General features: G+C 39.1%; 1 protein-coding gene across 1 annotated transcript in view; it reads left to right on the plus strand.

Moving 5' to 3' along the window:
- Positions 1–2542: 2542 nt before the first annotated feature.
- Positions 2543–13868, plus strand: part of LOC107302731 (actin, aortic smooth muscle) — a 20966-nt gene continuing 9640 nt past the window's right edge. Inside the window, exons 1-6 of the mRNA XM_015831874.1 lie at positions 2543–2578; positions 8066–8236; positions 9948–10076; positions 10360–10470; positions 11388–11472; positions 11564–11725. Of these exons, the coding sequence (XP_015687360.1) occupies positions 8108–8236; positions 9948–10076; positions 10360–10470; positions 11388–11472; positions 11564–11725 (616 nt within the window). The 5' untranslated portion in view covers positions 2543–2578; positions 8066–8107. The remainder of the gene's footprint in view (positions 2579–8065; positions 8237–9947; positions 10077–10359; positions 10471–11387; positions 11473–11563; positions 11726–13868) is intronic.

A 13868-nucleotide genomic window follows, 5' to 3' on the forward strand; every position in this document is an offset into this window, starting at 1 on the left:
GGCTATATTAGAAGATCTTTTGTCATTTACAAACTACAACTCTTGTCCTCAATAATGTGCCGATTGACCCTTCCTTGGAGTGCGCCAAGCTCCTTGTCCTATCTAATTACAAAAATGAAATAAATGGGAAACCAGCAGGCAGTCAGGCAAGAGACCCGTTTCAAGGAATCTGTACTTCTAAGCGTGCTTCTGGGCCCCCCCCTCAGACTTCCAAGGCCTCCTTAATAAAGTGGGGGATAGCCCAGTCTAGTGTTTTGCATGTCTTCAAGTGATGGCTTCAGGGACTTCTCCAGGGGATGTCCAAATAATCAAAATAGCGGCTGCACTCATGCAATTAAATTCTCACCTACTTTTATATGTACAACCTGTGTTAAAAAAAGGAACAAGTGTTCAGTTGAGTGGTTATGGCCAAATATATTGGTTATATTGGTAACATCTACTATGGGGCCTTTTCTTGAGAGGGGTCCTCACAGAGTCTCAAAATTCCCCTTATCAATTGGACCTCAAAGTTGGGGATCCCTGCCTTAAAAAATATGACTGCTGCAGCAAATTCAAATATCTCTTTTTCTCTCATAATTTTCTTTCTTTCTCTCCGGTGAACAGGAATTCTCTCCTGGTTCCTGCTGATTTTTAAGAATCGTACTTGCAGGCTCAGAAACTGGTGTGCCTGCGGAGAGAAACATGATTTTTAAATAAAAAGGATAAAGGTTTTTTAGCAGGATCACTCAGTTTTAAGAGGTGGTTCTCTCAAGAGGCCCTGACTCAACTGCTTTGCCTTATAAAGCAAAGGCATGTATTAGGTTTCCCCCCTCCCGCCCTTTTCTAGTGGAATGTTTTGGATCCAGCTTTGTAAGGAAGCTAAATCAGGCAGTATTTCAAATTTATTGAAAAGGTTTTTTATTCTAATAAGATCCATGCAAAATGTGCTCTTTAATAACTTATAATTCTGAGGAAATGAGCTGAATTTTCAGTTTATTTGGTTTCTTCCAGATAGTTTGGATTACTACTCCCCTCATCCTGACAATAAGTCATGCTAATGGGAATTGTAGTCAACAACCACTGGTGGGAAAAACCTGTTGTGTGTGAAGGAACACATTTGTTATTCCTAGATAACTACACAAAGAACTGCAGACAGTCTATATATGTATCCCTGAATCCCGACAATATTAATTTTAATAACTCGAGCTACTACTAGCATGGATTTCATATCCAAGTCTGTTTANATAAGTCATGCTAATGGGAATTGTAGTCAACAACCACTGGTGGGAAAAACCTGTTGTGTGTGAAGGAACACATTTGTTATTCCTAGATAACTACACAAAGAACTGCAGACAGTCTATATATGTATCCCTGAATCCCGACAATATTAATTTTAATAACTCGAGCTACTACTAGCATGGATTTCATATCCAAGTCTGTTTATTTCTATATCAATGTATAAGATGAAGTAAAGAACACAATAAGCTCACAATTAATATGAGAGCCTGGGAAACTCCACACAGTTCAGCAAATTTGGCTATAAATGTTTAGTAAACTTTTTAAGAGGCCCTTGGACTTTAAGATCTTAAGATATAAGCAGTCACACTGCTCACAACCCAAAAAGGGACAGAGTTTTGACATCTCATGATCCTGTAGATGCCATTGATGGAGATGCTGTGTTGCTTACTTCAACTAAATTTAGGGGCAAATGCTGAGATTTACTTCAGAGTAAATCTAAAACTCTCCCATGCATATGGAGATTCTCAAATCATCCACATTATGGTTCTCCTAAAGGTGCTTTTGAACTGAAGAAGCTTCTTGGATGAGAAGTGAAATGTTTTCGAAGAAAAAAAAAACCCAAGAAAGTCAAGTTGCCTTTTGGAAAAAGCACCTTTGGGATGGCAATAATCCATGTTTTTGTAATATGGTACAGTACATCATGAGCATTGTTTTCCTTTCCTTCTGACTGTTATAACTCAACATATCTCTTAGTCCTATGTTTGATAAGGCATCTGCTCTGCATTACCACTCTTCTTGGTGCCACATAGTTCTAAAAATCAAACCACAGCTTCACTTTCCTGTTGTGTATGAGGCATTAATCTCTCTGGCAGTTCTAACATTTGGTTCCACCCCCCTCTAGTCTGTGAATGAGATCTTTCCAGGATGGAGCCAAGGCAGGATTAATGACTCCTCTTGTGCGCCATTGACAGCTACATACATAATAGTACACATGGATTTTGCCAAAGCATCTGCTCCATGCCAGAAACTGTCCCTGATGCACCAACTAGCCCGGGAATCTCTCAGTAGCAGCTAGCCTGAATTCTCTTTGTGTTTATATAGCAGGCAGCCAAAGCTTCTCCTGACTTTGTGAACAGCAGAAAGGAATGCCGAGTGGAGCAGACCCGGCAACCAGCAGCCACCCAGAACTGAAGGATTTGTGGAGAAGCCCCTATATGGTTCTGTTTGACAGAGAGATGGAGATGGAGACTGGGTTTGCTCCTTGTTTGGTGAGCTGGTGGGAGGAGACAGGCTATATAGTCAGAGAATATGCCATTTCTCAGTGCACCATCCCAGAACGGCACGCCCTGAGCTGAGAAGGGTAAGTGGCATTAAATCCAGAATAGAGTGAAGAACATGGAAACTGTTAAGAATTGGGGAAGCTCTTCAGAGGTGTCTCCATATAGAACAGTATCTGTCTCAGCTGCATAATACAGTTAATAGGTTTTGCTCTTGGGTTCAGAAGAAAGAAGCACAATTTCTCCAGAGCCCCAGGCTCTGCAGATTTACCTGGAAGTAACCCTGACTGAACTCCATGGAGATGATTTCCTGCATTAGATATTTTGTAGGGGGCCAAGCATCTAATCCAGGGAAATTCATGTCTGAGTAATATGCAAGGTACATAAGATTGTGTGGATTGGCACCACTTGAATAAGCATTTTTAAGATTTAAGTACCCTCCAAACTGTTTTCTCCTGCTGAAATCAGTGAGGTTGAAAGAAGATTTACTAGATTTGATTCTGCATCTGCCTTATTTCCATCCTTTACTTCCAGATAAAATTGCAGAGATAAAATAGCTATAGGGTTAACAGGTTAACTGAATTTTCTGTACAGCTTTCCATCTGTTTCTGTAATATGATCTTTTGTTTTACATTGCTCTTTGTGTGTGTCATCCTAATGGACAGCTCCCCGCTCATGACTTGTTGCAGTTCAAGCTGTAACTACGAATCATGAATTCAGTTTATTGCGGAGGTATAATTTATTATGGAGCTATCCATTTTTGGTAGCTTCTTTTTCAAACCTTCATTTGCATTCCTACATCTCAAACAAACCAGAAGCTCAGGAACTAAGCATATATAGCAGTTGGCAGTTGCATTACCAAGAAGGCAGGGGCTAACTTTGATTTCACTTGCTTCAAGGGCCTGTGTAAGTAACAACCTGTGTTTGGCTTGATGTTTATTTTCTATGGACATGCCTGCTGTGCTATTTAAGTATGAGAATAGAAGCCATGTTTACTATCCTTAGGTGAGAGTTCACCAGAAGTAAACATACCATCACCCTATTACTGTTCCAATGACAGCTAAGATTAATTCTGAGCAGTAAATGCTGCAAAAAATAATTTAAGTTAGGATGCTTATACCGGTAGATTTCTACCAAATGCAAAAGTCTCTTGTCTGGCATGATCCAGGACAGACACTTTTCCTATTTACTTTTAGTAGATTCAAAGGTAATCTCCCTCAAATTGGAGAGAGAGAGAGAGAGAGAGAGAGAGGGAGAGAGAGGGAGGGAGGGGGAGAGGGAGAGACAGAGACAGGGACAGAGAGAAGGAATTTGCAATGGATGTACAGTATATGAAGCGTTGTTCCTCTATATCGGGTTCCCGACCAGGGGTGCTCCCCCCCCCGGGGGTACGAGAAGATATTCCAGGGGATGAGAAAATTTGGGTTTTCAAAATTATAGTATATATGCATAATTCGTTGCTGTTATTTTGAACTTTTGTAAGGGGTGCGAGAATATATCAGAAGCGTTCTAGGGGTGCAGGGTATAAAAAAGGTTGGGAACCACTGCTCTCTATCCTATTAATCCAAATACAGAAATATATAAAGAAGAGAAATGTCATTTGTCTCAGTGATACAATATTTGATATGTATTTCATCAAACTTCCTATTGTTTTAATTTACATGCTTTTGGTAAATTGGGCATATCTGTAACATACTTGATATTTTTATTTGTGGCATTATTTAACTATAATAAAATTATTATAAATAATAATTAATAATACTAGGAATAGTATAGGAGTTGCGGTTCAGTGAAGCAAGAGGGTAGTGGTATTTATCTTTGTTTTGTTCGTTTAGATGTTATTCATTGCTCACAGCCCTTTCTTCATTGTCTGGGTTCATTTGATATCTTAAAGACTGGCTTCACACGTGGTAAAATGTAAAGCTATAACCTGGCTTGTATGCTTTAGGTTTGGCTAACATGTTATGTGAACTCCATCACTGAGATCTGCAAGCCATGATAAGTTATACTTTTGATAATAATGGATTATTAGTAATGAGCCATAGTTTACACATAATAACCCTGGATTTACAGTCACTGCAAACAAATTGTTTTATTGTCTATCAGTCTGTTGGTCTATAACTGAATAAAGATTGATTGATTGGCTGATTGATTGCCAAGCAAACTGTATAAACACCATTTATGTCAGGGTAACACAAAACCCAGAACCTTCCCCATGGTTTTTGCACAATTCTTGTCCAATGGACAACACTTCAGATATTAAACCTGAATTCCTCTTATTCCTCTTATTCTTGAATTGCTTTTTTGGTGTGTTTTTTAACTGTTTCAGTGTAGATTTTCAGTTATATTGCTCTATTATATGTTTCGTTCTGATGTAGCTTGTTTGCTGGAAAGTGCCATTGTTGCTATTATTACTGTTGTTATTAGTCCCAGTAAGGAATGCCTTAGAATTATCAGATTTGGGTTCCAAAAAGCAGAAGATCATGAGAGAGGGGAACCCCCCCACACACACAAAAGTCTAATTATTTTCTGGCTTTTAGTAGCTATTCAGATGTTTGCAGCTCAGTTCTGGTAATCCTATTGATGACAATCAATGAATTTATAATAATTTGTTTTTGTTATTGTATGCCATGACTGCTGGTGTGCTGAAATTGTGCTTAACTTTGTTTATAAATAAAATAATTATTTGCAGAGCTTATGCAGGGCACACATACATGTTTTCAGGTTTAGTGCTGAATTCTGGGCTCTGCAAGTTACTGTGAGCCTCCTAGAGCTTTAAATGATTGCTTGTCTGGCATTAAAATCTTGCCTTAAATGTTTGGTTTCCCTGATTTTTCCTGAGCTCGGGTAGTTACTAAATATGGCTTTTATTTAGAGTTCCCCATGCTCAAGTAGAAATTCAGCATTCCCTTCTTCCCCCTCCCTTTAAGGATATTATTTCCCTTTTTGGCTCAGTTGAGTAAAGTTTGAGGCAAGGAACCCTTGACCTTTCCTGCTCTGTTCCAAAAACAGGCTTTTAAAAGGCTTTGTTTCCTAATTAGGAAATAGTTTGTTCCCAATCAGTCAGACATTTTCAGCATAGGTGCAGATTCTGCGTTTTTAGCAAATGTTTATCTATAAATGAATAATCCTTATAAAATGCATTTTTGCAGCATTCCTTTGAAAAATTCTTTTCTTTCTTTCTTTCTTTCTTTCTTTCTTTCTTTCTTTCTTAATTTGTCCAAGAATTTATCCTGAACTACAGTATACATTCTTATTCTATTTTATCCTCTCAAAAAAGTAATGGTGAATAAAAAGCAATTTTACTACAGAATATTCAACATGGGATTTGTTTACACATTACTTTTGAGAAGTGTGTCCCCTGCAAATATGACAAATAATTACTTGCAAATGTGAGATTTTTATTAACATGTCCATAAACTGAGCTCATACTGATTCACTTGTCCCATTGTAAGGTGTGGACAAAGACCTTAATGTTTATATTCCATTCATAAATGTGTATTTCTTACCTCCTGGCTGAGAAAACATTTATATCTGGTTCTCTCGCACAATTAAAACAACACATTCAACACATTTCAGGATCCTAAGCAGTATGAGAACTGAGTGTTATAATATAGCAATTTTGTTTTGATGGGAAACACATTGGAATCTCATCACTTGTCTGTGAATCTTTGAGGGAAGAAAATGCAGTAAAAATAAGGTATCACAAACCTGTCCGTGTGCCCCCATTTTCTGCATTCCAATCTGTGTCCTTTCCTTCAGATGCAATTCAGTGAAATCCTTTGAACTTTCACATCACATCTAATGTGGGAAATCTAACCATTATAATCAATGTATGTGCATTTGATAGCCAATTATCTTTTTAGTCGATTATGGTGATCAGCCTATCCCACTTTTTGTTTTTTTTAGTTATTTCTTTTAAATGCTAAGCATGAGAAACTCAAGAAAAATAAAGCCAAAAATCTTAATTGCCTAGATCTCTGACTTTTGAGATGTGTTATCCACGTATTATGAATCACAACTAAAAGATTGTGGGATATCCTGCCTGTGATTATGGAGAAGGCAAGAGATTTTATTTCAGCCGACAGTCTCATTATGTTGGCTATGATCTGACAATCTACTTTTCTCACAGTATTTTTAAATACATGCCCATCCATTATTCTCTTTTGGGATAATGCAGGAAACATGTAAGAAGTAGTACGCTGATGAAATTAGAAGTAACCATGGCATTATTAGTGGGGGGTTTTTTAAGGATGAAATGGAGAGAGGGAAGAATGAGATATAATACCATCAGCTACCTGGAATAAATTATATCTCTGTCTTTCTCATCAAAATGCAACAATGAGAAATGTATATATTGTAGAACAAAAGTTGAAATGATCAGGAAAGACAATTTTCTGCACTCAGAAACCACATTCTGTTCTTTTTTCTGCAAGTTTTGATAACCAGACCTTAAAGATGCACTTTATTTATTCTGCTTCTTAAAATAAGGGAGGCTTGGTTTAGATTAAGGTGCTAACAAACTGCAGGGGAAGTTTTAATTCTTTTTTATATGCTGTCCCTAATACATTTTTGAATCCCCACACCTGGCCTTTACATTGGAACCATCACCATTTCATTTTTTTTAACATTGCCTTTACTATTTTTATAAATAAAGCAATGAATACACCTAATATTCCTTTCTCCTTCTATTTTCTCCACAACATCAACCTTATGAGGTGGGTTAAGCCGAGAGAGGGGCTGGCCTAAAGTCACCCTGCTGGCTTTCTTCCCTAAAATGGAACTAGAACTCAGAGTGGTTTCTAGCCTGGTGCCTTAACCACTAGACCAGGGGTCTCCAACCTCCGGTCTGTAGACCAGTACCGGGCCACGGCATGCCAGCAACCGGTCTACCACAAACAAGCAAAGCCCCATCCGCAAGATGCAGGCAGCACACAAAAGCACTCCCCTTCCAGTCCGCGGAAAAACCTCTCTCCACGGAACCGGTCTCTGGTGCCCAAAAGGTTGGGGACCTCTGCACTAGACCAAACTGTCCAAAACGTGAGCTTTAGCATCAGGGTAATTGGTTTTTCATTGCTGAGGTTACCTTATATAGGTTGCAAAAATCAAGAAGATTAACCAAAGATCTAAAGTGGTCTGAATCTCTTTGCTGCCATCTTGTGGTCATCTGGATTTCTGCAGACTAGGTATAGAGGCTTCTTTATGCTTGAACTCAGATTCATTCACTGAGTAAAGAGTAGAACTAATTTTAAGTTAGGCAGGTGAAACTTCCAAAGTTTCCTGAACTACATCTCCCAACATCTAGCTTTTCCAGCTAGAATTAATCAGGTTGTATTTAGGAATATTGAGACTGTCCCAAGTGCTTTACCTCTGCTTTAAGCTAGGAAATGATGGGTTTCTGACAGTTAAAAAGAGCAAGTTTAAACAATTCCTTCATTGCTCTTTGCTTTCCCTATGTCTAGTCAAACAGTAAGTGAAGTCACGCTACATGTTTTAGCTCACCTTCTGCTGTCCTTTATTGACTGGTGATGTTGGATATTTGCATTGGATCTGCTCGCTTCTCTTTGTAGGACAATACCTGTGTGGAAAGTCTCAGAAAGTGACTGCAGAAGATGTGTGAGGAAGAGGACAGCACAGCCCTGGTTTGCGATAATGGCTCTGGCCTATGTAAGGCAGGCTTTGCTGGCGATGATGCTCCCCGGGCTGTCTTCCCATCCATCGTAGGACGTCCAAGGCACCAGGTGAATGAACAATTCAGTTGCTTAGCAAAGAAATAAAAAGATTCACTTGAAGTGAAACTATGGAAAACTTGTAAGCACACTCAACTCCATGACATAGTCCTCATGTGATTTATCTTAGATTAGTGCAGTTGATATAAAGAGGACTTTTCACTCAGATCCTTGAACAGATGTCTTAGAAATCAATCATTTTTCACAGGAAATTGGCAACCTCTTTTAACTTCTTCTTCAGAAAAGATCGTTGTTGCTTTTGATTAAAAATAACAAATATATTTTAAGTAGTATAAAGGGACCTCTGTTTTCTGCTTGGTTCAGCATTGACAAGGCAGCAGTAATAAACAGGTACTTCTTTATTGAAGGTCAAAACAGAAACTAACAAGCCTGGCTCCACCCCTATTTATACATTCAGCTTTGGGCACCGTCAGCCAATGAATGCACCATATTGTCCCGCTCAAATGCATACTAATTAACCTTGCAGACAGCAAGTCTGGCTAGCAGGCCATGTCATCTGCTAACAGTCCTTGCACAGACCTCTGCAGCTTTTCCATAAGTTTAACACAATACATTACAGGGAAATACACACAAATGGTGGTAAAGACGGGTTTTAGGATTGCCAGGAAATGAAATATAAAATAACAGCAAATCTGATAAAAGTACATAATTCCCCTTTCTAAACATGTCTCAGATGTTATATTTCAATGTCATTGTTGGTGAAGACTCTGAAGCTGCTGAATTTCTTAACAAACTACATGAGACACATGTTGGATACACCATCCCTATCCACCAAATTGCCTAGAACTAAGGAGAAATTTCCTAACAGTGAGGACAAGTAACCAGTGGAACAGCTTGCCTTCAGAAATCATGGGCGCTCTATCACTAGATGGCTCTCTGCTTATTTTACTTCAGTGAATTGTTTTTATTGTCTTCTTCAGCCAAAAGGGAAAGAGAGTTCCAGAGTAACTTATGTTGCACTTGAGGAGAAGATTGATAATCCTCTGCAGGATTGACTATTTTAATGACACGTTATAGGACAAATGAAAAGTAGAGAGGAAAGAGGAAAGCAAGATCAAATCTTGAGTTTAATTCTAAGTATTTCAAAATAATTTGCTGGATGCAGTTCAGTAGAGAAACCCTATGCAGCTACTTATTTAACTGGCCCAGTTGAATGTTCCTCTTTTTCTCTATTGTTGCTGTCTAGTGACAATTCAAGGAGGACCCTGACGGGCTGAATGTAAACTGAATTGATTGCTAAAATAGTAGTGAGTAATCCATATTGGATTTCAGATTACAAGGCCCACAAGAATCTAAAGAGCACTTCTAGCTTCTAGTAAATGGAGTGGGAAAAGCATTTATTCAAGAAAGCTATTATTGAAGATATCTCAGATTACATTAGGCTAAACGGATTAGTGCTGTTGTGATCCATTGCAGTGCAACTTCACATGCTGAGCTTGTGTAGGATCCTTGAAAAAAATATTATGTTCCTATATGCTGTGTTTGGCTATTGTGCTAGTGAGGCATCCTTGGTTTTGGTTTGGGTGTTATGTGCACCTAAACAATTATGTCACTCAAGGAATTAAAAAGCCATGGCTTAATGTGAGTGAGAACTGGATCATAACTACACTCTGGAGAAAAGCAACGCTATGAAATGATGATAACTTTGGTTTGCTTCTAAGCCAGATGGAGTCATGAATCGTTTCCCATTTTTAACTTTTAGGGTGTGATGGTAGGCATGGGACAAAAAGACAGCTATGTAGGAGATGAAGCTCAAAGCAAGAGAGGGATCCTGACACTGAAATACCCCATAGAACATGGCATCATCACAAACTGGGACGATATGGAGAAGGTATTTAAATTGCAATTTTGATAGTGTGTAAGATTTAATGTTATATATCAGAGATAGCTTCATATTATGTCTTAACTTTTACTATTTACATAAATGGCAAAAATGTTTTTTTAATTTTGGAGCCCCATTTATTTATATTTGATGATGGGTTCTTTTTTTTTCATTTTCTGGAAATTCAAAATGCATTATCTTGCCCTTGGATTTCTGATTAATTGTCCAAGGTGTGGGATTGAGTTAGAGATGTTTCTCATAATGCTAATAATTCATTTGTCATTTATTCCAGATTTGGCATCATTCATTCTATAATGAGCTCCGTGTGGCTCCTGAAGAACATCCAACCTTGCTTACAGAGGCACCTTTGAATCCAAAGGCTAATCGAGAAAAAATGACACAGGTGACTGGTGTATAGCATGACCCTTATGTCAGAGTGGTGGTTCCACCCTATATGTCTGTGAAATGTGATCCCTGTTTATATTTTTGAAGAGAAGAATGGAGCCTTCCTCCCTCTCTCCCTCCCTCCCTCAGTATTTACAAAACCCTGTACTCCTCCTGAAATTCTCTTTGAGTTTTCAATTACTTGTTTATGAAGCAGATCAAACAAGAGATCATTTCTTCCATTCATAATTTTTTATTTTTACTCAGGCAAATTAATTTCTCACAAACTAGATTTGGGTGCAATTCAGATGCTATGTTTGGGTCTTAATCAGTATGCATAGTTCGGATGTCATCCTGGCGTCCTTGTTGCTTGTGAATAAGCTTCACATATTTTTTTACTGTAATTTTATCAGTCTGCACAATTGTGACCCAGTAAGTCAAAGAATGACCCCCAGCCTCATCAATCAGAGATGGACAATCAATTGGCTCCATGTAGCCCACAAAGCTTTCAAGATAATTGGTGGTGTGATTATCCAGCAAAAAATTTAAGAAAGCCTAACACTCCTTTAAAAGTGAAATAGTCAAACAAAAAGAGGGAAAAATCAATGAACTGTCAAACATGTCTGAATATATTTATTTTTTATTTTCATCTAATTGTTTACTGTATATTTCCTATTTCTAAACTGCCCATCTCCCTCAGGGATTGAGAATGGCCTTATTGGTATATCTTAGTAATTGTATAGAACTGAGGAATTATGGGAGGTGTAGTTCTATACCTGTAATAAGCATTTATTGACAGTGACCTACCTATTAAATGCAGTCGCAAAAATATTTTATAACATTGTAAGCCAATGCCTAGTTTAGAAAAATGGCCTACAGATGTTCAAATTAAAATAAGTTGAGGGAGGGATTTATTTATTTTTCTATTATTTTCAGATTATGTTTGAGACATTCAATGTCCCAGCCATGTATGTTGCTATTCAGGCTGTTCTGTCTCTCTATGCCTCTGGACGTACAACAGGTAAGAATGAGAAACTGCACTGGATTTGCAGAACACGAATGAGAGTGAGTTAACTTGAAGGCAATCAAAACCTGTTTTGTGTTACCTCAAGGGATTGTGCTCGACTCTGGTGATGGTGTCACCCACAATGTGCCAATCTATGAAGGCTATGCTCTGCCCCATGCTATCATGCGCCTGGACCTGGCTGGCCGTGATCTTACTGACTACCTCATGAAAATCTTGACAGAACGTGGCTACTCATTTGTTACTACTGGTAAGGAAATTCCATATGACCTTCACTGACTCAGAGCTTTATATGCTCCTAGCTTATGTATAAAACACATTACTTTCAAATATTCTCACAAGGAATCCAATTTTCATATTTTTTGGATGTAAAATTTGGTACACATTGTCAATATTTCAAAAGACCAATCTAAAGTAGAGACTATGTTCAAATGGACTGTTGTTGACAGAATACAGATTGCTAAACTGGTTCATTGCATAGAGTATCTATAGTTGATGCCAAATTCTCTTAGAGGAAAATGTGTTGTCTTTTATAATGTTTTCCTGACAAAGCCATAGCTAGTTTCTCAGAAACCTCAGGAAAAACTCCCACTTACAGTTTGAAAAAAGTAGAGCAGAAATTGGCACCTATCCAGATGCAATAACTTATTTTGTGCAAAGAGCAATTCAAATTATAGTTTGGCACTGGATGAGAAATTGCATTGCGTTGCTAAGTTTCCTTACATCTGAATCATTGTCTGCTATTGTATACTATAGACTAGAGGTCCCCAACCTTTTGGGCATCAAGGACCGGTTCCATGGAGAGAGGTTTTTCCACGGACTAGAGGGTGCATGGTTTTGTGTGCTGCCTGCATCCTATGGATGGGGCTTTGCTTGTTTGTGCAGACTGGTTGGTGGCATGCTGAGGCCCGATACTGGTCCATGGACCAGGGGTTGGGGACCTCTGCTATAGACAATCCTTGTTGCATCTTATAGGCTCTGAACTAGGGATCCTTGTTTATAGAGGACTGTAATCAATAATGTCTATCCTAGTAAGATGGATTCCTTATTATCCTTGCATTTCTGCATACCAGTTTCAGAGCTTTGGAGAACCTCATAGAGCAGTTTGGTGCTTCAAGGGACTGGAGAAGGAGAAAGAAGAAGAAGGAGAATTCATCACACAGGATGTTGCTCCCTTTCTGTGTTCCCATTATACATGTAGCTACTAGCCCTGCAATTAGGAAGTCTTTAGTGCGTAGGGTAGAATACCCAATTATATAAACTTCCCACCCCCAAAAAAGCTCAATGAAAATACTGCTTAAATTTAAATTCAAATATTTAAAATTTGATAGGATTTTTTTCCTTTTAAATATTGAAATTGAAACACTGGGTAGGAGAAGGAGTGGCAGAACCTAGGGTCAGAGATAAAAGAGGGATCAGCCTAGAATCCCTATGTAGCCACAAGTTCAACCCTCCTTGAATTCTGTGGACCCTTATTTAATTCCAAGCAGGTGCTAACCTTTAGTTGAGAAGATTCCTGTGCATAGGTTGTTTAACAATAAATCAGTTCAATTGGACCTTCACCTATGGATCTGGTCTTTCAGGCCTGACTCTGTGATTGCAGTATGATAGTGTAGCGCTACCTCCTCAGAGGCCGCCAATGCCCAGGCCCTCCCGGCCACGTCCCCCCTTGTCCAGCCTTGCAGCGATGTTCTTTAGAGATCGATGAGATGTCTTACAACCGGAACTCACGCAGCATTAATGGGTGGCAGGCTCTTCTTGTTGAAGCAGGACTTTCAGGCACGAACTTAACCAGTCTCAGTGGTTGATACTCTGAAGATGTATATAACAGCTCAGGGCTGCTTTAGCGGCAGGAGTAACAGGCCCCTGAGCAATCGTTCAGAATCCGATGAAATGGGGGGGGGAAACCCCGGCACCAGATGGTAATAATAACGACGGCCAGTATGTTATGGCAATGGCTCATCCCCCAGGGCAACTCCCCCCGCAATGTCCCAGCACCTATGCCAGCAGTGATGGCCACAGTCCAGATGCCTCTAAAGTCCACAGTAACAGTTGGCACCACCAGTCTCTCTCCTCCTGGTGCTTCTTCTCTAGGATTCTTCTTCAGGTTTCAGGATTCAAAAACCACCCCCCTCCCTTACTCTTTATTATTAAAATCCGAGGCTAGAAACCCCAACCAACTCCCTTACTTCACACTCTCGCCTGCCTCCACCTCAGACATCCTCCCACGGAGGAAGCAATAAAACTTCACTCTATCTAGCCCCTATTTAAAATACCCTTGATAGAAAAATAAAGTAAGCTTCCAGACCTTCCCTTCTCAACTCCAACCAACCCCGGCCTTCTCCTTTTCTTCCCTTTTCTATCCTTCCTCCTTCCACTCACGCCAGCCACAC

The sequence above is a fragment of the Protobothrops mucrosquamatus genome, unplaced genomic scaffold (genome assembly GCF_001527695.2).
Source record: "Protobothrops mucrosquamatus isolate PMUCROS unplaced genomic scaffold, P.Mucros_1.0 scaffold_284, whole genome shotgun sequence".
In the NCBI taxonomy this organism is placed as follows: Eukaryota; Metazoa; Chordata; class Lepidosauria; order Squamata; family Viperidae; genus Protobothrops; species Protobothrops mucrosquamatus.